The 20,929-nt window shown below is 55.6% G+C and overlaps 8 protein-coding genes across 8 annotated transcripts; 5 read left to right on the forward strand and 3 right to left on the reverse strand.

Moving 5' to 3' along the window:
• Positions 1 to 370: 370 nt before the first annotated feature.
• Positions 371 to 1,235, forward strand: N656DRAFT_709552 (uncharacterized protein; the record flags this gene model as incomplete). Its single annotated transcript, XM_064811604.1, has 2 exons — positions 371 to 553; positions 609 to 1,235. The coding sequence occupies 2 exons, from the start codon at positions 371 to 373 to the stop codon at positions 1,233 to 1,235; spliced, it is 810 nt and encodes a 269-aa protein (XP_064669898.1).
• A 734-nt stretch (positions 1,236 to 1,969) lies between these two features.
• Positions 1,970 to 3,812, forward strand: N656DRAFT_709531 (uncharacterized protein; the record flags this gene model as incomplete). Its single annotated transcript, XM_064811601.1, has 4 exons — positions 1,970 to 2,271; positions 2,330 to 2,385; positions 2,441 to 2,644; positions 2,704 to 3,812. The coding sequence occupies 4 exons, from the start codon at positions 1,970 to 1,972 to the stop codon at positions 3,810 to 3,812; spliced, it is 1,671 nt and encodes a 556-aa protein (XP_064669899.1).
• Positions 3,813 to 4,056: 244 nt separating this feature from the next.
• On the reverse strand, positions 4,057 to 6,242 carry N656DRAFT_84805 (MFS general substrate transporter). The gene is made up of 4 exons (XM_064819289.1): positions 5,506 to 6,242; positions 4,795 to 5,441; positions 4,610 to 4,738; positions 4,057 to 4,543 (listed from the first exon to the last, which is right to left on the reverse strand). The coding sequence occupies exons 1-4, from the start codon at positions 6,147 to 6,149 to the stop codon at positions 4,302 to 4,304; spliced, it is 1,662 nt and encodes a 553-aa protein (XP_064669900.1). The 5' UTR covers positions 6,150 to 6,242; the 3' UTR covers positions 4,057 to 4,301.
• An 893-nt stretch (positions 6,243 to 7,135) lies between these two features.
• Positions 7,136 to 8,254, forward strand: N656DRAFT_709590 (glycoside hydrolase family 105 protein; the record flags this gene model as incomplete). The annotated part of the gene is made up of 1 exon (XM_064811607.1): positions 7,136 to 8,254. The coding sequence occupies one exon, from the start codon at positions 7,136 to 7,138 to the stop codon at positions 8,252 to 8,254; it is 1,119 nt and encodes a 372-aa protein (XP_064669901.1).
• Positions 8,255 to 8,783: 529 nt separating this feature from the next.
• N656DRAFT_845131 (carbohydrate phosphatase) lies at positions 8,784 to 9,882 on the reverse strand (the record flags this gene model as incomplete). Its single annotated transcript, XM_064819180.1, has 2 exons — positions 9,654 to 9,882; positions 8,784 to 9,598 (listed from the first exon to the last, which is right to left on the reverse strand). Exons 1-2 carry the CDS (start codon positions 9,829 to 9,831, stop codon positions 8,784 to 8,786), a joined length of 993 nt encoding a protein of 330 aa, XP_064669902.1. The 5' UTR covers positions 9,832 to 9,882.
• Positions 9,883 to 10,434: 552 nt separating this feature from the next.
• Positions 10,435 to 11,340, forward strand: N656DRAFT_84796 (uncharacterized protein). Its single transcript, XM_064819285.1, has one exon. It carries the CDS (start codon positions 10,679 to 10,681, stop codon positions 11,228 to 11,230), a length of 552 nt encoding a protein of 183 aa, XP_064669903.1. The 5' UTR covers positions 10,435 to 10,678; the 3' UTR covers positions 11,231 to 11,340.
• Positions 11,341 to 11,615: 275 nt separating this feature from the next.
• N656DRAFT_709312 (MFS general substrate transporter) lies at positions 11,616 to 13,603 on the forward strand (the record flags this gene model as incomplete). The annotated part of the gene is made up of 4 exons (XM_064811584.1): positions 11,616 to 11,934; positions 11,991 to 12,071; positions 12,152 to 12,454; positions 12,525 to 13,603. 4 exons carry the CDS (start codon positions 11,616 to 11,618, stop codon positions 13,601 to 13,603), a joined length of 1,782 nt encoding a protein of 593 aa, XP_064669904.1.
• A 976-nt stretch (positions 13,604 to 14,579) lies between these two features.
• On the reverse strand, positions 14,580 to 19,418 carry N656DRAFT_709579 (CTP synthase; the record flags this gene model as incomplete). Its single annotated transcript, XM_064811605.1, has 13 exons — positions 14,580 to 14,690; positions 14,743 to 14,789; positions 14,845 to 15,223; positions 15,277 to 15,846; positions 15,897 to 16,033; positions 16,138 to 16,165; positions 16,245 to 16,269; positions 16,354 to 16,606; positions 16,676 to 16,790; positions 16,851 to 16,888; positions 17,605 to 18,571; positions 18,640 to 18,967; positions 19,021 to 19,418. 13 exons carry the CDS (start codon positions 19,416 to 19,418, stop codon positions 14,580 to 14,582), a joined length of 3,396 nt encoding a protein of 1,131 aa, XP_064669905.1.
• Positions 19,419 to 20,929: the final 1,511 nt, after the last annotated feature.

The raw sequence follows: 20,929 nt of genomic DNA on the forward strand, positions 1-20,929 counted from the left end.
GGCTGCGCTGTGTTTTGTGCTGAAATGTCCTGTTTCCCAGCGAAACTTGACTGACAAAAAAATTCCATCCCCGTCGGCTGCCTGAAGGTGAATGCCGCGGCGTGCTGCGCGACGTTGTTGCCTGAGGCCGCAGAAGAATCGCGATCTTGGCATTCGCAAACAGTAGTGGAAAGGCTAACCAATCAGTGACTTCCAATCGAGTGGAGGGCTTAGGTAATTCACCCAACCAACTGCAAGCTCCCAAACGGTGCTTGGTCAAGCATCATCACGACATCGTACCAATTGACTCGGCATTGCGGCACCACCGACGCCAAAGCATGTCGCCTTTTCCGTGAGAATTTGCAGAGGCACATAGCTAACCTTGCAATAGATGCTGTCGCGTCAAATCGTGCGGGCGTCGCCCTTCAGAATGGCGACAGTGCCCCCACGACGACTCCCTCTCATCCAACAACGAACCTTCCTCCCCGAGTCCATGGTCGGCAGAAGCAAGACCGACGAGAAGTACCCCGACTCAGACTACCCAAACCTCACGCCCGAGCAGGACCCGGACATGGTGTGTTGAGCAGACTGTGGAGGACAGCACCGCTGGGGCTGACAATTTTGCGCAGAACGGCGGCTACATCAATCCCCCTCGCATCAAGCGCCAATTCCGCGATCCTCATGCCGACTGGTGGGATAAGCAAGAGCGGAGGAACTTTGGCGAGCCGGTTCACGAAGACCATGATATCCTGGGCATGTTCTCTACATACGAATACACCTGGATCACACCTGGGAAGGGTTTGGCTCAAATCGGCGCATTCATCGTCGCCTTTCTCAGCGTCGTCTACGTTGTGAAACTGACGTACCCGGACCGGGTCAGCTACCCCCGCGAATTTGAGGGCGGTCTGGAAAGGGAGCTGGGTGGGCCCGGCGCAGTCAGGGTAAGTCCGACACTTAGTATTCCGCCTAGGAGCAAGCTGCTGAATCAACTATATAGGCCAGGATGGAGGGCGATCCGGACCCGTAGAGCCGAGTGTGGGAACTGTGTATATACAAGTAACAGCCTAAGTGTGGTCAATCGAGTCCCTTTGTCCGGATCTGTCGAGCGGCGGTTCAGTGAAACCAAGGTACTTCTCACGAGGCTGCCGGCCTCTGTTGCTTCTATCGTATGTGTAAGATCTCGGGAGCCAGGGCATGTCAACAGGAACGAGGTGGCATTGGAAAGAGCAAACCTGGAAAGTATTCTGGAGTTCTAGGGTTGATTGGGCGGTGATGCTAGGGTCATGGTTGGTTCGGGAACCATTGAGCTCACCTAACCCATTGACTTCAGCTGACCGCGAACTGGAAGCCTGCGGCAGGCAGTTTCCACGACATTCGCACGCGCTTCGGGCAGCAGGTGCCTCTCACAATCCAAGGCCGATCGGATCGCAATTGCCTCCTCCACAGGGCAAGTCCCTGCCCCCTCATGAGCACATAGGTACGTACCTAAGGTATTCCAAACGCGATCCCGTCCAGGACTGGGAACGGGCCCTGTCAACTTGCGCAGCCCAATCCGCCTTGGCCAATCGATAACAGCCCATCCTCTGCCAACGCTCCAGGGGCACCCCGTCCGATATCAAGTCGAAGCATTTTCGGAATCTCCAGCGGGAAGGAGCAAGCCTTCAACAGCATGTGCTCGAGAGCAAAATGTCCAATCGCAGTCAATATCCCTAACCTTCCATGTTACTCCCGTCCTTATCTCCCCGATCTTACTCCGGAATGTCGCCCGCTAGGCCGATGACGTCCCAAGCACCGTCTGGAAATTTCCCCCGGGTATTGAGGATCACGGTCTGGCTATCAATCTTTTGCACTCTCGGTCTTGCTGTCTGTCTGTTGACTTGCTTCTTTTTCTTTGCTTCACTTTGTTTTGAGGCCGCGCTCCATCTTCATCGGACAATTCTTAACATTCTTCCCCAATCTCGACGCAGGTTTCTCCGAGGCTGGACCCGAGATGCGCTATGAGGACTGGGATGTTATCCTGTTTCCCGTGGGCCGCGACGCCGTTATACCGTTCAAGGAGTTCAAAGTTGCCTGCCACGTGGTGCCCGACTTTGAGCTGTCCCATATCCATGGCGCCGTGGGCATGCCTATCATGACGTGCTTCGTGCCCAGCTTGCCGCCCGGGTCCCCTTTCCAGATATCTCTGCACTGCTGGCGTATCCCGGAGATCAGCCAGACAACTCGTGCCTACAGCAAACACACCGAACTTGTCAAGTTCGAGGCTCGAGTTATGCTTGACGGACGGTTGGTTGCGTGCGTCATCCCCGACTGACAGAAGCGGGAGGTGCAAGACAACTCACAAGTCTTTCAGTACAACCATTTTCGACCGTGAAGTCAACGGCCCGCATCTGGTCACCCACACTTTCGGTAGGCTGCATGTTCTACGAAAACACCGCTGGTATGGTGCTGACTTCCCGGGTAGAGCTTACGAAGACCGGCGAGCTTGAGAGGCTCCGGTTTCCCCTTTTTCGGCGCGAACTTCTCTACCAGAACTTTTGGCACCCGGGAGACGACGTTGGCCGGATCAAGGTAATCATCAGCGAAGGCTTTCCGCGGGACTCGGTTTCCGTTCCGGTTGAGCGAGTTAGGAATGTTGTGGCATTCTCTTTCCAACATGCTCCGCTGGGTAGGCTCCCTAAGAGTGCTGTTGCCAACGGATACTTTTTTGCTAACCGCTGGTTGCAGAAATCCTTGAGAGTAGTGGAATCGCATGGCCGAATCCATCCATGTGGAACGGTCCATCAGTGAATCCGGCGATGCAGGTGCCGACGTACCAGCTGGAGGCGGGCGCTGGCTCGCATACACATTCACCCCGCAGAGGACCGTGGTTGTCCCAAACTGTCAAGAGCCAGCGGTTTCCTGCTCCCTTCATGGCAGGTGGCGGGTTCCAGTCTCAGGCACGCACCAGCTTCTCCGGTAATCCAACGTTCCAACCACAGTACTACGACTGGTGCAACCCAGGTCCCCTTACTCCGTTGCCGCCCCATGATCTATTCAACGACCCGGAAGCATACCTCGAGCGGGCAGTCTCTATGACGGGGTCCGGAACTACGAAATCCGGGGAAGGGAAGATATCCTGGCCAGCAAGTTCATATAAAATGAGGGATCAATCCAGCACCGACACCAGCATGCCCGACTACAATTCCTTGCATGGCCAAGAAGCAATGCAGATCTCGGGATCCAGTCTCGAGGAGGACCCCATGACTCTCAGAGTCCCAACAAACACGCCAACAGTGGCAGCCGAGCATGGCCTTCTGAGTACTCAGGGTACCGAATTCCAATTGCTCTCTGAATCAACGGCTTTGTCTCCTGGTCTTGACTCGCCACTTACACAATCACTTCTGAATCAACCACTTGGGGTGCCATTCCCACCTCACCATTTCTCCTTTTCACTGCCAGGATCCAAGGGTCGAACGGTATCTTCCAACGTTATAGGGCCCGTGCCGAACGTCGACATGAGCAAGTTCTCACAGTATAGACTCGGTTTAGGCAAGCCTTCTTTGTCTCCTGTCAGACCCACCCGTGTAGGAGCTTCAGAACATCGGCAAAGCGATTCCCCCACGCCACAGGCTACCTTCCACGATCGCTTAGGAAACACCTTGGCCAACCCCCGTGACTCCGCCATTACAAACACCACTTACCCCAATGCGCTGTCTCGTTCGGAGGCGGTACCTGTAGCCACCCCGGACAAAGCGTGTTCTCAAGGCGATGGGGAATCGTCGCGCACCAGAACCCCTGCGTCCGGAGGAGTGATGGAGGGCAAGGACGAGCCCCGCCGGTCAACTCCGCAGTAGACGCTTTCCGCAAAGGGCGGGGAACAAATATATTTCTATGGCATCAGATGCCAGTGGAGTAATCGCTTAAACGTGCGAGAGTCATTGTTTTGAGGCGGATGCTTTATGCGACTAGGTTATCACTACTGGCGGACTATGCCCTTACGGGGTCTAAAACATGTAAGCAACGAACCGAGCATCAAGCAGCTATGGTTTACTGTTGAACCGAAGAGCTTTTCATTCAGATTCATGTCCTAAGCGACGCCGTTGCGATGTAGCTAGTGTGGGATTCCGCCCCATCTCATTGACGGCTCAACCTGAAGTCGTGAACGCTACCAGGGCTGTCCGATGCCAAACAGTACATTCCACTGCCCTTCCCCGATTGCAAGCAGTACCCCGTTGCATGTCAAGTCATGTTCTCACCGCATGCAAGGGCAAATCAAGAATGTTTGATGCTCTTTCACTCAATTCAATTGTCAGGATACAGCCTAACAGCCCCTGTGCTCCGGCCTAGTATACATATCTGAAGGACTTGTTCTGCTGGTCCGTGAGATCCTCAAAACTGTGGATAATATTTTTTGGGTCGGCTGCGAGGATACCCTCCGCCGCCATCCGATCCCTCTTCTTGTTTTGATGCGTAAGGTAAAACCGCAGCCCTATAATGACTATGACCAGCAGGCAGTAGCACCCAAGATGGGTTGCGAAGGCGATGAAGTACCGTGGGCCATCCCAGTCTAGGAAGACTTGAGGACCTGTAACATGCCATTAACACATGGCCGTACACGTGGAGGGAAGGGCCGGGATCAGAGGGGACTAACCGATAGCGTTTCCTGCGCTCCAGAAGATGAAGTTTGTCGCCACTGCAACACTCTTTTTCGTTGTTCCGGCGACATTTCTGCTGATCATGGACAGAGCCAACGTTTGCGCTGACCAGAACGAGAGCGTAACTGACATCAATTAGCATGTCTTGTTCTCTCGACCACGGCACGTGTTAGCGACTCACTGTAGTAGCAGATGAGCAGGCCAATCTTCCGGGCCATGGTGTCGGGCGGTACGATCATCAAGATGATGGTTCCGATGAAGGACCTAGCCACGTCAGTCAAATGGTCATCCAAGCACACGCATGAAGAGAGTTTGGCAGTAACGTACGGGATGACGAAGCCCAGCATGACGAGCAGATTCTGCTTGGTCTTCTTGACAATCCACACCGAGCCTAGCAGGACGATGATGATGTAGAAGCCCAAAACCATAGCCAGAAGCTGCGTCTGCAGAACTGTGAACCCAAAGCTGCTGATGATGATGCCTTGGAACGCGCCAAGGCCCGAGGTCGGCAGGGTAGTAGTCAAAGCGATAAGGGCATAACCATAGACCTGGGGGTCTTTCAGGGCCTCGATGGCGTGATCCTTTCTGAATTTGCGGCTCTGCAGGCCCGTCTGGTTGTCCCTAACTCGCTCCACCATCAGGTGCTTATCCTCCTCGCTGAAGCACTTGGCACGCATGGGCGAGTCAGGCATGTACCAGCCGACGAAGACGCCATAGAGAACCGAGATGACGCCGTAGCTGAGAAAGAGCCACTGCCAGGACTTGAGCGGCCCGCTCTCGATCAGGCTGAAGCAGTAGGCGAGCAGACCGCCAACCACTTGTTGGGCACTGTTTGTCCAAGGTTAGAACGCCGAAACTGTATTGACAAAAGGGGTCAGGGGGGTAAACAAACCCGTTCATCATGTACCAATACGTCACGCGAGCTGCCTGCTCTTCTCGGCGATACCACATGGCTGAGAGAACCACAAAGGCAGGCTGGCATGCCGCCTCGAAGATACCAAGCAGGGTCCGAACTACAACGAGCCCGGCAAAGTTGTGGCAGGCGGCCGTGCAGGCCAGGACGGTGCCCCAAGCGATGATGCTGAAGCTCAGGTATTTGGCGATGGGAACACGGGTGATGATCCAGTTCTGGGGGTACTCGACGATGAGCACGGCGATGTAGATACAGGTCGTGAGCCAACTGTAGTCTTGGCCGACGAGGCCGGTATCTTTCCTGATGCCCATGATGGAAGCAAACGACAAGGTGCCCTTGTCAATGGCCTGCAAGAAGTAGGTTGCAATCATGATGACCAAGACGCGGCGGTCAATCATGCGGCGGAGCTCGAGATTCTTCTCGGGCGGAATCACGATGGCCGTATCGGACGCGTATTTGGCGACTTCTTCGTCGACTCTTTCGAAGTTTTGCCTGTCCTTTTCCCTTATGGTCTCGGGCGAGATGGGGCGGTCGTGGCGCTCGATCTGGTCGAGCGTGGGCTTCATCACATCATCAGCCTGACCACCCGGTCTGCTGGCCGGCCGAGCGATTTCGGGATCCATGTCGCCGACCCTGGTGTGGAAGAAAGAACCGGTGAAACTGTTGATATGGGCGTACAAGCGGAAGCCCAATTCCACGGCCGATGTGAATTGAGAAGGACCGGTCAGCCCTCAGGGGTAGTGAAGGGGAGAACAGGAGTTTCCGGGCGATTGGATCCGGGATTGATGAAGGCTTTATTAACCCGCCCGTATGTTGACCGTCCAGGTGCCTGCCTCGCTCGCTTCTGCAAAGTCTGAATTTTACCCCAGGCCGTTATCTCACCGGTGGCCTGGGGACCAACTCACCATGCCCATGCACCCAGTATCGTCGTATCCAGGGCCCAGTTCCCCAACCTCCCGATGTGGGCCCGCTGTTCCTGAAGTCGGGAATATCGAGTGTCCCCCGCAAACCCGAGCAGCCAACCCCAGATTCAAGATTGACCGGGCTAAACGGTTATCCACATTCCCCTCATCCCCGCGTGGAGAAGCCATCTCACGCCTTTCCCTGCCTATCCATACACGTCCTAGTCCACAGAAATTAGGAGCCATGCTTGGCTGCTTGCCTCGCCGGAAATAAGGCCGAGCAGGCCCAGGATTACCTGCAATTTCTAATTCCCCAAGTCTTCTCGGCCAGCATCACACCGAGCTCTACGGCCGCGTCAGACGATGGCAGCTCGCTTGAGTCTCTCGATGGATCTGCTCGGGATAATGGACTGTTTCTCCACCAAGCACGAACGAGTAAATTGCCCTGTTCCTGCTGCTCGAGCGCTCGTTCTGGACGGAGAACAGTTCCTGGTTCCGGGATTCAGGACCGATTGAGCGTGAATTCGGGCTTGCATATGCGCCGAACTACCGGGTCACGGCAAAGTTGAACAGGTCTGTGTGTCGTCATTGCAAGCTTCTCAACTCACCACAACATCTTTTTGGGGACGCGACTATTGTGGTCGTTGCATCTTGATTCTGCCATCCACACTTGCCACTCCGGCGACTCCTATCAGACCGTCGACAAGATGCCTGCCCAGATCCACGGGATCAAGTCGAGCGATGTGCACGCCAAGATCCGACTCTTGATCGACGGCATGGTCAACATCAAGGACAAGACCGGGGAGTTCCTGCTCAAGCTCGACGATGGGCGCATCATCGACACCAAGGGGTGGAACGACTGGGAGTGGACGCACGGCATTGGGCTGTACGGCATCTGGCAGTACTACGAGCTGGTGGGCGACCCGCGGTACCTGCAAATCATTGAGGACTGGTTCCGGGACCGGTTCGCGGCCGGGGGCACCACAAAAAACATCAACACCATGGCCGTGTTCCTGACGCTGGCGCACGTCTACGAGCGTACGCACAACGCAACCTACCTGCCCTGGCTCGATGCCTGGGGGGAATGGGCGTACCACGACCTGGCGCGCACGCGGCGCGGGGGCATGCAGCATGTCACGTACCTGTCGGACCACGACCAGCAGCTGTGGGACGACACGCTCATGATGACGGTGCTGCCGCTGGCCAAGATCGGGTGCGTGCTGGGCCGCCCGCACTACGTCGCCGAGGCCAAGAAGCAGTTCCTTGTCCACCTGCAGTACCTGTTCGACACGCGCACCGGCCTCTTCTTCCACGGCTGGACCTTCGCCGAGGGCGGGCACAATTTCGCCCGCGCCCGCTGGGCCCGCGGCAACAGCTGGCTGACGATTGCAATCCCGGAGTTCCTGGAGCTGCTCGGGATGGACCAGAGCGACCCCATCGGGAGCCACCTTATCAACGCGCTCGATGCGCAGTGCGAGGCGCTGGGTCCGCTGCAAACCCCGTCCGGGCTGTGGAGGACGCTACTGGACATTCCCGAGGAGGAAGGATCATATGTGGAAGCGAGCGCCACGGCCGGGTTTGCGTTTGGCATCCTGAAGGCGCAGCGGAAGAGGTACATTGGCAGGGAGCACGAGGCGGTTGCGGTGAAGGCGGTCAGGGCCGTGCTGGAGAACATTGACGCCGACGGGGAGCTGTTGAACACGTCGTTTGGGACGGCAATGGGCACGACGCTGCAGCACTACAAGGATATTCCCATAACCAGCATGCCGTATGGCCAGGCCATGGCCATGATGGCCCTGGTTGAGTTTCTGAGGGTATATATCTGAGGGACCAAGTAGAACAATTACCTGTTTTCTTGTCATTTGAACCGTCTCTGCAATCTGATTTTGTGAATTGTGAGTCATGAGAAACAAAATGGGTAAGCGCAACCTTAACGTTACCTGCCTCGGCTCCCCGGAGGTTGCATCGCGTGAAAACGCGCCTTCCTGAGATATAAAAATCGGGACGTGCGTACAGTACACAGTAGAATAACTTTTGCGGAAAATCCCGTCAGTCACGAGTTCTGAGTTCTCAATCGCTTTTTCCCAGTACTGTCTCCTTCAAGCTTTTCTTTCCCTTACTTAGGCTGTTCACAATTGCATTGCATCCAATCGCATCATTCCATACATGTGTCTCCAGTCGTATGCTAACAGCCATGCAACCAACAGTGAGGACTGATCGTTGTCGTCACAACCGACCGCTCATCCTGATCTGTGAGCGCCAGCAATCTCAATCTGGGATTCCACAACCTGACTTATCCTGCAACGCTTAAAAACTCATTACACCCAAAAGTGAGCACTTACACTTTTACATACCTTATTCCTTCCCCATCAGCACGCCCACGGCCGCCCTCACCTCCTCCCCACTCCCAAACACAACCCCACTTCTCTCATCGCAGCTCGTCACCACCGTCTCCAGAACGCGCCGCCCGTCGCTCGGATCGACCGCCTCGCCACCCGCGCACTCCACCACCAGCGCCAACGGACACAGCTCATACAGCCGCCTGAGCTTGGCTTTACTTTGCGCCGTCACGGGACTGAGGTAGACGCCCTTGCCCTGAACCAGCATATGCACGACGTCGGGAACCAGCCCTCCCGCATACCGCAGCGTGTACTGCCGCGCAATGTAGCTCGTCACAAGGGACATGTAGCGCGGGTCCTGGGCCGCGGCGCGCAGGTTCGCGGGGGAGAAGTAGGAGGCGCCTGTCGAGTTTGAGCTGAGGAGAGTGAGAGTGGGCCGCGTAACGCGCCACTTGGTCATGATCCAGCCCTTGTCGTCGAGGGCGACCTCGAAACACGTCCTCCTGCCCGTCTCGGGGATCCGCACGGCCACAACGGCGGTTGTGCGCGGGCCATACACGCCCAGGATGGCGGCCACCTGTCGCTGTGCGGGGACCTGCCCCAGCGCCGACGGACCGTCCCAGATGGAGAGGATGGTTCCGACGGTCCAGTTGGCGGGGATGATGGAGCTCCCGTCGAGCGGGTCGAAGGCGACGCAGTACTGCCCCGTTCCGGACTTGTCCCTGACGGCGCGCTCGACGGGGTCTTCTTCGCTGCTGGCGGTGAGGATGAAGGGACAGCGTGAGATGGCTTTGCGGATCAGTTTCTCGGCCTCCACGTCCACGTTGAGTTCTGCGGCTGTGTGTTAGCTGTGTTATGGCTCAGCAAGGCAAAGTGAGGATCCTACGGTTATCGCCAAACGAGTTGGCAGTACCCATGGTCGCGACATGGTGCGATTCGCGCAAGGCCTTTGCGATCTCAGCTACGCTGCCTAACAGGAATGGAATGACGGAGCTGATGAGCGAGTCGCGCGTACCGTCGTCAGGCACGACCGTCTGGAGAATGGATCTGAAAGAATCACTCATGGTCGCGAATATCTTAACCCAAACAAACTATAGAGAACAGAATGGTAGGTGATGTCATGAACAAAAAAAGCCCCCTATGTCTCGAGTTTCAGGGTTCTTGACCGACCGCCAGTGCCTGAGAATTCGAGTATCCCCTTCCGCCGAGACCGGGATCGCGTACGCGAACCCAAACCGCTCATTGCGGCGTACAAATCTTGAGAAAACTCGACGTTGCAGCTGCTGCAAGAGTCGCTCCAATCAAGTAAAGACTGGCCAGACCCGCCGGCTCTTCAGAACTTGCCAGTGGACTCCACTGTTTGACCCGCTCGTCAAAGTCCGGGGCTCCATCGCTGACGAGTCTCCCTCTCCCTCACACAGCTTGGGGTGGTGAGATGTTCTGGACTGCATCGAGGTTGTCAACTTTGAAAGAGCATCAGATATGGATGGCAATAGGCACCGGTTGCGTTTAGTACATGCGATCGTGCATGTAAGGCCCCTAGGTGGCATTCGTTTGTGATGGTTTTTGGTGACAGCTCTGACTCAAGTACCCCATGTGGAGGACTGAACAGTAAGCATGCTAACATTGGCAGCCTGTGCCTAGTGGGTATAATCATTGAACATAAACATCTAGGTTCAGTTATTGCAGTCGAATAGAACGGTTCGAAGTCATTGTCAACCTTGGTTTTCTGATGGCGTCCGTATTCTACAAATTGGAAACCCCGATTTTCTCCGGCACGGGAGAAACGATCCATTCATCTTGCGGCCCCCCTAAAACGTCGGGTCCGGAGCACGGTCCCATTGATGCTCCGCAGGGCTGAGGCCCCCTGGGCCCCTATTCCTACGGCATTCCTGGTTAACGCTTTTCCGTATGTATGCAAGCGGTACTACGAGATATTTTGGAATCCGACCCTCTCCGTCTCGTTCCTCAAAATTCCCTTGTTACCGGACTTTTTCCCAGTTCGCAATACCTTACTCCGTACTGCCGGAGATAATCGGCGACATCCAGGTGCAGTCGGTTCGCGGGTTTAATGCAGTGGTAGGCACCTACACACATGCATTCAGCTCGGCACCTAAGGTCCAGGATATTGACCTGAAAAAAGTAAGCGCAAGAACAATAACGTTAGGTGGAGCTGAGAAGTCGACGACAAGGGCCAAAAATATTTTGTCGGTCCCGACTCGCAGCTTCCCTCTTTTTTCTCGCCCAAGGCGCGCTCCAAAGTTCTCAACACTTGCGTCATCAAATCCACCTGTCAGATTACTCTTAACGTTATTACCTAAGCCCGGAAGTTTTTCTGTCATTTACTCGGACATCAGGGTCTTTGTCCCAGAGGACCCGGGCAGAAATCACCCCGCGTCCGGGACTTCGTCTGACAAATGTGCATCCCAGCCGGGCTCAGCCAAGTTAGCGTGGGATGGTTGAACTCGGCGACGGGTCGAAACGGACACTTTCCGACAGCTCGGGACACCCCGGCGGCCGGCATGGCTGGCCCGAAGGGTGCCAAGGAAAGCTAATTGTGCTAATTGTCGACCTAGACTCATTGAAAGTATGCAATGCGGTCAAGCACCCGCTTGTCTCCGATCGCGTAAGATGAGTCAGGATGAATTGATTTGCAAATGAGCGAGGGTCACGATGGAAGTTTATGGACCATTATGGTGCTTTTACTTGCCAGTATTTAGATGACCTGCTTTTCTATTCAGCTCGTCCATTGGCCTCTGTTCCCTCCATTCTTACCCGCCCAGTTCATCAAGGTCCTTGGTCTTGGTTGTATGATACCCTGTCGTCGATATCGAACTTCATGGCGAACATGGACAAAGCAAGTATATCACCCCAGCCCATCTTCGTCCTGAGCACGACAAGCTTGTCCGACATCGACAAAGCATCGGCCACCGGAGAGCAAACAGATGGGGACGTTGGGTCCGCGATCCCTACTATCGAGACATCAGTTGAAGATATGAACAACGAGAAACCAAACTCCCTGGCTCGGCAGCCAACGGCCACCTCTAAATCTGGGCAGAGGATACAGCAGGTGCAAACCCGAGAGGATGGGGCCGAATATCCTACCGGCATGACGCTCAGCCTGATCGTGCTTGCTTTGTGTCTCAGTGTCTTCACAATGGCCCTGGGTAGGTGTTTACCACCGTATGATGATGACGGTAACCCAGCTGATGGTTTGCGTCAGACAACTCCATCATCGCCACTGCCATTCCCAAGATCACAGATCAGTTCCAGAGTCTTCCCGATGTTGGTTGGTACGGTAGTGGTACGTGTTTCTCGGCCCTCTTACAGCAGGCCTCCAGACGGCAATATCGAGCATCCCTTACTGATATTTGATCTCACTAGCTTATCTACTCACGACCGCCGCGCTTCAACTGCTCTTTGGCAGATTCTACACCTTCTTCAGCATCAAATGGGTCTATCTTCTTGCCATCTTCATCTTTGAGGTCGGCAGCCTGATCTGTGCCGTGGCCAACAACAGCGTCACTCTGATCATCGGGCGTGCCGTGGCCGGCGTCGGCGCAGCGGGCATCTTCTCGGGCGCTTTGACAATCCTGGCCTACTCGGTGCCTCTTAGCAAGCGCCCCATCTACACCGGAGCAATCGGCAGCATGTACGGGCTGGCGTCCATCTCAGGGCCACTAATGGGTATGTGTCCGACGTTGCTACATACTACTAGCACCGCATGATATGCACAGTCACTAACAGATTCGATCAGGCGGTGCATTCACGGACCACGTTACATGGCGGTGGTGTTTCTGGATCAACCTGCCCGTCGGCGCCGTGACCATGATCGTCATCCTCATCTTCTTCCCGGACCCCAAGCGCCAGCTCCGCAACCAGGACGACACGCTCCGGCAACGCGTCATGAGATTCGACCCCTTTGGGTCGGCCGTCTTCATGCCCGCCATCATCTGCCTGCTCCTCGCTCTGCAGTGGGGCGGCACCACGTATCCCTGGAACAACTGGCGCATCATCCTCCTCTTCTGCCTCTTTGGCGTGCTGATCATCATCTTCGTCTTCGTGCAGTACAAGCAGCAGGACATGGCCACGGTGCCGCCTCGCATCTTCCTCAAGCGCAGCGTCTGGTCCTCGGGCTTCTTCATCCTGTGCATCGGCGGCGCCTTCCTCGGATCCGCCTACTACCTGCCCATCTGGTTCCAGTCGGTCAAAGACGCCAGCGCCGTTGGCTCGGGCATCATGAACCTCCCCGCGCTGGTGGCCGTGGTGCTGGCGTCGGTCATCGCCGGCGCGGCCGTCACCATGTGGGGGTACTACACGCCCTTCATGATCGCGGGCAGCGTGCTGGCGTCGATCGGATACGGCCTCACGACAACCTTCACCCCGGACACGGGCAGCGGGGCCTGGATCGGCTACCAGATCCTCCTGGGCGCGGGAATCGGCATCGGCTTCCAGCAGCCGCTGATCGCGGTGCAGACGGTGCTCGACATTGACGACGTGCCCACGGGCGCGTCGCTGACGATTTTCCTGCAGACGCTCGGCGGCGCCCTGTTCGTCGCCGTCTCGCAAAACGTCTTTGCCAACAAGCTGGTCGAGTACGTCGCTGCCTACGTGCCTGAGATCCCGGACCCGACCTTCGTCCTCGGCCTGGGCGCCACGCGCGTGCAGGAAGTGGTCGACCCGGCCTTTTTGCCGGGGGTGACGCTGGCCTTCAACAATGCGCTGACGCAGACCTTTATGGTCTTTGCTGGCCTCTCGGCCGTGAGCATACTCGGCGCTATGTTTGTTGAGTGGAAGAGCGTCAAGGGGAAGCCCATGGAGTTCGCGGCTGCATGAGTCTGAGGACCCGTTGTTGTTGCTGACTTGCTGTCGGTGTTGTTTCTGTGATGACCGTGTACGAAGTTAATGTTACTTGCTTGTGGAAGGGTTTATAGAACGGCTTGCCTGGAGGAGCTATTGGATAGACAGCAGTGGGTGGGTTGTTAACTAGGAGTCTAGGGAGGCGTACTGGTATTAGGCATGTTGATTTGAAAGAGGTTTACATGATAGGGATTAGGGAACTGTACTCAGTGTACTACTAGAGGGAATATACCCAGGACAATCTCAGCTTTCATTCTTGAGCACGACCTTTCTCAGTCACGCTTGAATTGATTATATTTATTCGCAAAGGAGAAATACATGCTACGAGGTTGTAATACTGCAGTGCTTCATTTCCTGTACTGTACTGATGCTTCTCATCCTTAACTACTGGTACTGCGCACTGTGCGCAGTAGATTTGACTTTCCCTATTCAAGGTTCAAAGTGGCGTGGTTGTTCTTTCAGTCAATGTACGAGTACAACGTTCTTCCCCCCACATCGCCTCATAGTCTATACAAGCCTCCTCTAGCTTCTCATGCGCAGCACGACCTCAAACTGTGCCGGCTGACTTTAGTCTAGGACTCTAAGTCTACGTAGGTAGAGTAGTGATACCACTTTCTGTATGCCTCAATGCCTACGGCGCGTATTATCCCGCTCAACTTGCCGCGGCTCAAGGAGATCTACCGAGCGCCTGCTCTCGCCTGCTCCAAAGAAGGAACCAAGTCGGGAATGAGGTAAGACTCGCTTTTTGGCCTGCTACTAATCCAGGGTCCCCGCAACGTCTTCCGGCTCTGACCTTTCCAGATCGGTCGCTACTATAGGCCCCAGGATGCTTGGTCCCAAAACCTGCACACCATTGTGCTCCACGTCCGGGGGACAGATCTAACCAGCTCGCCTTCCCGAGCTAGGGTGTATAGCGGCAGCCAGCCTATGGCCGCTTGCTCTTGTGTCCCCTTCATTCGGCGGTTCCATTAACCACAGGGGCCTTGAACACCTCGACTGGCTGCTGCTTCAAAACTTCATCCAGGCAGCCTGCACTCGCAGCTACGAAGCCGAGGTATGGTCTCTGAACCAAGATCAATAAAACTTATCCTGATTATCACAGGTGTAAAACTTACGCTAGGGCTGACCACTTGTGACTGGTACTCGGCATGGAATTGTGTCCCTATTCCCAAGTCAGAAACATATCGTCTAAGAGGAAATGTCGATTGGGTACATACCAACGAAAAACGGATGGTCTTTGATCTCAAAAATCTCCATCCGCTCGCCCGTCTCGTCTTTGCCAACAAAGTGAAGACCGGCGTTATCAAGCTTGTCTACGAGCTGGGGATTGATCTCGTACCGATGCCGATGCCTTTCCTCAATGACCTCGACACCGCCATACAAAGATCGCGCCTTGGACCATTCAGTACCCTCCTGGAAGATGGTTTTCCGCAGTCCAAGGCGCATGGTGCCGCCCATGTTCTGCCGGTCGAGCTCAGGCATGTAGACGACCACACGGTCCTTGGCTTGGGAATCAAACTCTTCAGATGTGGCTTCCGGCATGTCACATAGATCGCGGGCGAACTGGATGGCAGCAACCTGGAAACCAAGACATACCTAGAGTTCTGTTAGCATAACGATTTTTCGCTCATTCCGCCAGCGACACGTACGCCCAGGAAGGGAATATCATTTTCCCTGGCCCATTTGGAGACTCTCATCATGCCCTCTGTCCCACGGTGGCCAAAACCACCTGGTACGATGATACCTGCCGCGGTGGAAACCTCATGCCAGGCCTTGTGGTACTTGGCCTGTGCGGGCCCTCCTTTGCTCGTCGGCTCAAGATCCTCCGAGTCGATCCAGAGCAACTGGAGCTTCCGGCGAATGCGCATCGCCGAGTGCTCAAGCGCTTTGACAACTGAGAGATACGCATCCTGGGATGTGACATATTTACCCACAAGCGCTATCCTAAGTTCTTCTTGATAATTCGGAGTAACAATCGTTTTCCACATAGACCAGAGCTCTTCGCCCTGGGCAACCATGGCGGGAGGAATGTCGATCTTGTCCAGGGCTAGCTTGGACCGGAGTTGCGGAACAAGCTTTTGCTCGCTGAGGAGGAGAGGAACCTGGTAAATAGTGGGCATGTCCCGCACTACGATGACCTGCTCCTTCTCGACCTGGCAGTGGAGGGCAACTTTGGACACTGTCGCTTCGGCGAGGGGCTGCTCACAGCGACACGCAACCTAGTGCTTGTTAGCGCGGCGTCATCGACGGATACGGCGCCGGCACTTACGATATCCGGAATCAGGCCGTGACTACGGATCGACTTGACTGCGTGCTGAGTAGGTTTCGTCTTTTGCTCTCCATGCACCATAGGTACATATGATACGTGAATGGTCATAAAGTTGCCGCTGCCAGCCTCATGGCGCACTGCTCAGATAGTCAATAAGGGCAATTTTCTGGTGGAAGCTGCTCCGAGGCAAGGAGCAGGAAAGGGGGTGGGTCAATGGTGTATCTGTCTTGAAATAACGTACGCTGCGTCAACGCCTCAATAAAGGGCATCTGTCACTATGTTAGCGGCCGGCAGACGACTAATGGGTCCGGTGGCCTGGATTTCCAAGGCGCAGGCGGCTGAACATACACTCTCTATATCACCAATGGTTCCCCTTTTGAATACGGTTAGCGCCAGGGCTTGGGCTCGCGCAGGCATAGCGCATGGGCAGATGGAAAATGCACGAAATCAGACGCACCCAAGTTCAATGATGCAGACATCAGGCTCCTCTGCTGAGCCATCGACGGGGATCTTGGCAACCCTCTTCAGCCAGTCTTTGATAAAGTCGGTGACATGTGGTACGATCTGCACCGTCTTGCCAAGGTAGTCGCCACGGCGCTCCTTCTCGATGACGTTGAGATAGACCTTGCCGGTCGTGATGTTGTGCTCGCCCGTGAGGCGCACCGAGAGATATCTCTCGTAGTTGCCAAGATCAAGATCTACTTCAGAGCCTACAGGAGTGGGTCAGAAACCTGCAGCAAGCTCGCGGCTTGGGACCCTCTCGGATTGCAATAACGAACCGGAGCACAAAACAAAGCATTCGCCGTGCTCGGCGGGGGCCATGAGGCCGGCGTCGACCGAGACATAGGGGTCAATCTTGATGCAGCTGACGCGCAGACCGAGAGTTTTGAGGAGCTACAGCCAGTTCGGTTAGAGGCATCCGGTGTAACTTGATGCGGGACAGCCTCTACGGACCAAGCCAGTCGACGATGCAATGATGCCCTTCCCAACCCCTGCCTCGCGTTAGCCTACAAGATACCCAACTCTGCGATCACGCGTCTTGGGGATACCTGAAATGACACCGCCGGTAACGAGGACGTAACGCATCGTGATTGATCTTTCAGAGTTGCGAGCTGCGATGGAAGGGCAGGGGAATCGGTTGGGCGGCGGCGTATATGGAAGGTTACGTGAAATGGAAAATTTTTGACGCGACGCGAAGATACGGCACCCAGGACTAAAAACGAGCGGTGCGGGGCAGGAGGGGCTTCGCTGCCTGGATGGAACCCACTGACACTGACTCAAGCTAGGGGTCTCGTTCGCCTTATCTTCAGCTGAGCGCCCAAGATTTCAGCAGCTTGGCGAACAACATTGGCCATTGCTTAAGGTGTGCGGACAAGCTCCAGCTATCTAGAGGCACATTCCGTGCGCTCTGTTTATTTGGTTTCTTACACTCACACATGCTGCAATCATGAACATACTGTCCCATGTCAAGCTTCAAAATCGTCCCGTTTCAACGTCACCGGAAACTCTGAACGACTGTTGCTTTCCTCCGTCACTAACAAAGGGCCTGTGTGGCGCTTGGCGGGCGCTAATGCACCAAAAACCGAGAGCGGCAGAAAAGCGGGGTCGAACGTTTCAGCGACTCTGTTGGAAGCAGGCGGTCAATCGGTCGGTCAGAACCAACCCTTGTCCCATCCATCACCTACTTGCACCTCCGAGCATCTCCAACTCTCAGCTCTATCGACATTCCCATACCCCTTATACACAGCCTTTTGCGGCCACGGACAAATCGGCCGCTGCCTGAGCACCCCGGATGCCGGGTTCAGCGGCTCGCGCCATGTCGTCGCGATGATTTTGTCGACGGGCCTCCCGTGCTCCACCCAATCCACCAGCGCCAGGACGGCGTCGTGCTCGGCATCCTCGAACCCGGGCACCGACCACACCCCAGGCCCCATGATGGTTGCGCCCTGAAATGCCGCCCCAAAGGCCCACGGCGCGTTCACGGCGGTGCTGAAGCAGTGCTGCAAGCCGGGGACAAGAAACAGCCTGAGGAAATCCTGCACCCCGCTGCCCCGTCCATGTCCACGTCCACCACCACCACCACCGAGCGCGTTGACGGTCCGGTTGTAGTACAGCTGCGTGCCCTGCGCGGGGAGCAGGCCGTCCGCCAGGCCCGTGTACATGATCATTTTGCCGCCTCGGCGGCGGAAGGCGGCAAGCGCGCCATAGTCGTCGGCCGTGGCATTGCCCGGGTCTGTGCGCTCCGCGAGAGCGATGAGGCTCTCGTTGAAGCTGCGCCAGTCCCACGTCGGGTCGTCAAGCAGGAAGTTGCGCTGGTACCCCACCCCATAGGGCGACGGCTCGACGTTGGATCCGAATGCCCAGCCCCACTGCGCCTCCGAGCTCGGCGTGAAGCCCGGGTACAGTAGCGAGCGGTCGGTTGAGGAGACGTACGGGTTGTAGAGGTTGTGCACTGTCATGATCTGGGCCCGGTTTAGGCAGGTCGATGTGTTTTGGCCGGGCCTCGCGCAGAGGAGCGTCGTCAGATCGGGACTGCAAGACTCTGGGCTGCTGACGATGCCGTCTTTGACGCGATCCAGGCCGTCGCATTGACGCACTACTTCCGCTGCGATTAGGGACAGGTGAGCGGCGGTGAGGTGCTTGGGATCAGTGGCGGGCAGGTTCCATATGCCGACCTTTGCATTTGATTAGCTAACGGTCAAAATAGGCGCATTTGCTCGAGTACTCAACAAGAGGCGCTTACTTGGGTCAAGTAGTTGTTCACGTGCGAGGTCCACCACGCGGGAGCACCGATCAATGCGCCGTCGAAACTGTCCGGGAAGTTCTGGATCTCTTTGAGCCCCTGTCTACCTCCCGTCGAGCAGCCGCTATAGTACGAGTAGCGGACCGGCTTGTTGCCGTAGTAGGCTTGTACCAGCTGCTTGCCGAGGACGGTCGAGCCATGGATCGCTCGCCAACCCCAGTCTTCTCTCCGCTCAGGTTGATTCAACGCCCAGGACGTGTCTGTGGAGCTCGAACTATGCCCTGTATCGGTTGAAATGGTGGCCATGCCAAAATGGGGCCCGGATGCCCTGTACGACACGTCAAGAACCGGATTGATGTCAAGCTAGACAGATGCACATACATCTCGGACCAGGCGATCCCCCCCGCGAACCCGCCATTGCCTACGACGAGCAACCGGGAGTCCCACTCGTTGGGCAGGAAGAGCCCGAATCGGTAGCCGCTGCTGGGAGAGCTCCGAACACGGACCGTGACGGCGCACAGTGCCGGGAGGTTGGTTGGGATGACTGGGTACGGGATGTTGGAACTCCCCTCGCCATAGCTGCCCCCTTCCGGCACAGCTGCTACCGTCTCAATGGTCACGTTTGGAGGGAGAATCCCGGTAAATGAGGCTGTCTCGCACCTCAAGCGGTTGCGGTTCCCCCATTCTCTCTTTGCGAAAGGGGATTTAGAGAGGGACGCGACAACTTCCACGGCAAACAAGGTTGCCGCCCAGGCGAGCGAGACAAGAGGACGGATCATGATCACGACTTGAATGTGTAGAGTACTGTAAAGGCTTGGGCAGCTTGGAGAAGATGAGGATGCGAACTGCTGTGCTAGGTATGGCGTCATTTATAGGTAAGTACTACTGATGGTGTCTTTGTTCCCGGAACCCATCTTGATGACTCCCTTGCAGTGAGCTAAGCGCTACTAGTATGTTGTTCGCCGTGTGCCTCTGGGTCTGAGTGTGCATTTTGGTACGCCGGGCTCGGGAAATAGCGGTACATTCTGTTCACTCATGTCTTGAAAATCCCAACTGCCCACGAGGGCACAAGAATCATTGCATAGAAGTATGCAGAGCCTAACCCAAGAAAGGAGCCGCCTTGGGGAAGATGGAAGGAATGCAAAACTGAATCCTACTAAGCAGGCGCCGTTGTTCCACGTTTCTGACCCCGAACTGCCTGGATGACGGCAGGCTTCACAAGCCCCACGCCAAGCACCTTCCAGCTTTAGGATCGCCTGCGGGGCACACTCTTCTGTCAGGGAGGTAACACTGCGAAGTGCGAACCAGGAAGGCCCCGATTCAAGCCAATACTGCTACGCAACCAAGGGTTTGGGATGCACGCATAACGTATTTTAAATCATTGGGATGCAGTCGGGGTAACTTTGGGACGTAATCCCCAGAAAACGACGTGGGCGCAGGCTGGGCGCTGGGGTTACGACCCCGAGCGGCGGATGCGAGGTAACATTGGATCACAAAAAGACCAGACCGTACCTTCGTACATGTGCCGAGCTCTCGATACATGTCACCATGAGAATCCAGCAACTAGTACTAGCGTTTGGCCCAACACTCTTTGTTACCTAACTTAAAGGTAGGTACGTCACGTTGTGTTTCCTCTTCGCCCTAACTCCGGCGGGACGTTTGCTGATCAATCCTCCGGTGAGCCCTGAGAAACGGTGCGGTTGGACGGGGTTGGTAAGAATGCTGTAAGCTGCTTGATAGTAAGCATCATACGTTGGGATGCCGTATCATCATAGTTCATGTGATCAGGCAAGTCAGCTGCAAGCTCGACTCCATCTCCAGCATCAGATTGGCATGGGATTGAGGATCGAGTTGGAATGCATTCTTCCTCATACTCCGAGTCTGATGGAACAGAGTCCGAACTTTTTCTTCTTCTTAAGTACGAAGGCCTTGCCTTTGTCAGGACCGACAGCCCCTTTTAAGGGAGGCTTTGTTCCACACCCCCTGAAGTTTGAGTATTCCTGCTCCGGAGCAGCGTTATAAACAACAGCAGCTTGAAGTAAACCGTGACTGGAAGCATGTCCGCATTTAAGTGCCTCGAACCCTTGGCATATCAAATCAGTTGGGGCTTCACCAGACGGCACAGGCGGCTCAGCTGTTCGCTACATAGCCGTGTATAGGTAGGCTCGGGTTCATGAATAATCAGATAAGGTAAGGTACTGGGTAAGGTACGGGTTGCATATCTTGGCTGACCACCGGCCGAACGGCACGGCATGTAGGGCCTACTCAGTTCTAGGCGCAAGATTTAAAC

Source organism: Canariomyces notabilis (genome assembly GCF_033297395.1).
Source record: "Canariomyces notabilis strain CBS 508.74 unplaced genomic scaffold N656scaffold_11, whole genome shotgun sequence".
NCBI classification, from domain to species: domain Eukaryota; kingdom Fungi; phylum Ascomycota; class Sordariomycetes; order Sordariales; family Chaetomiaceae; genus Canariomyces; species Canariomyces notabilis.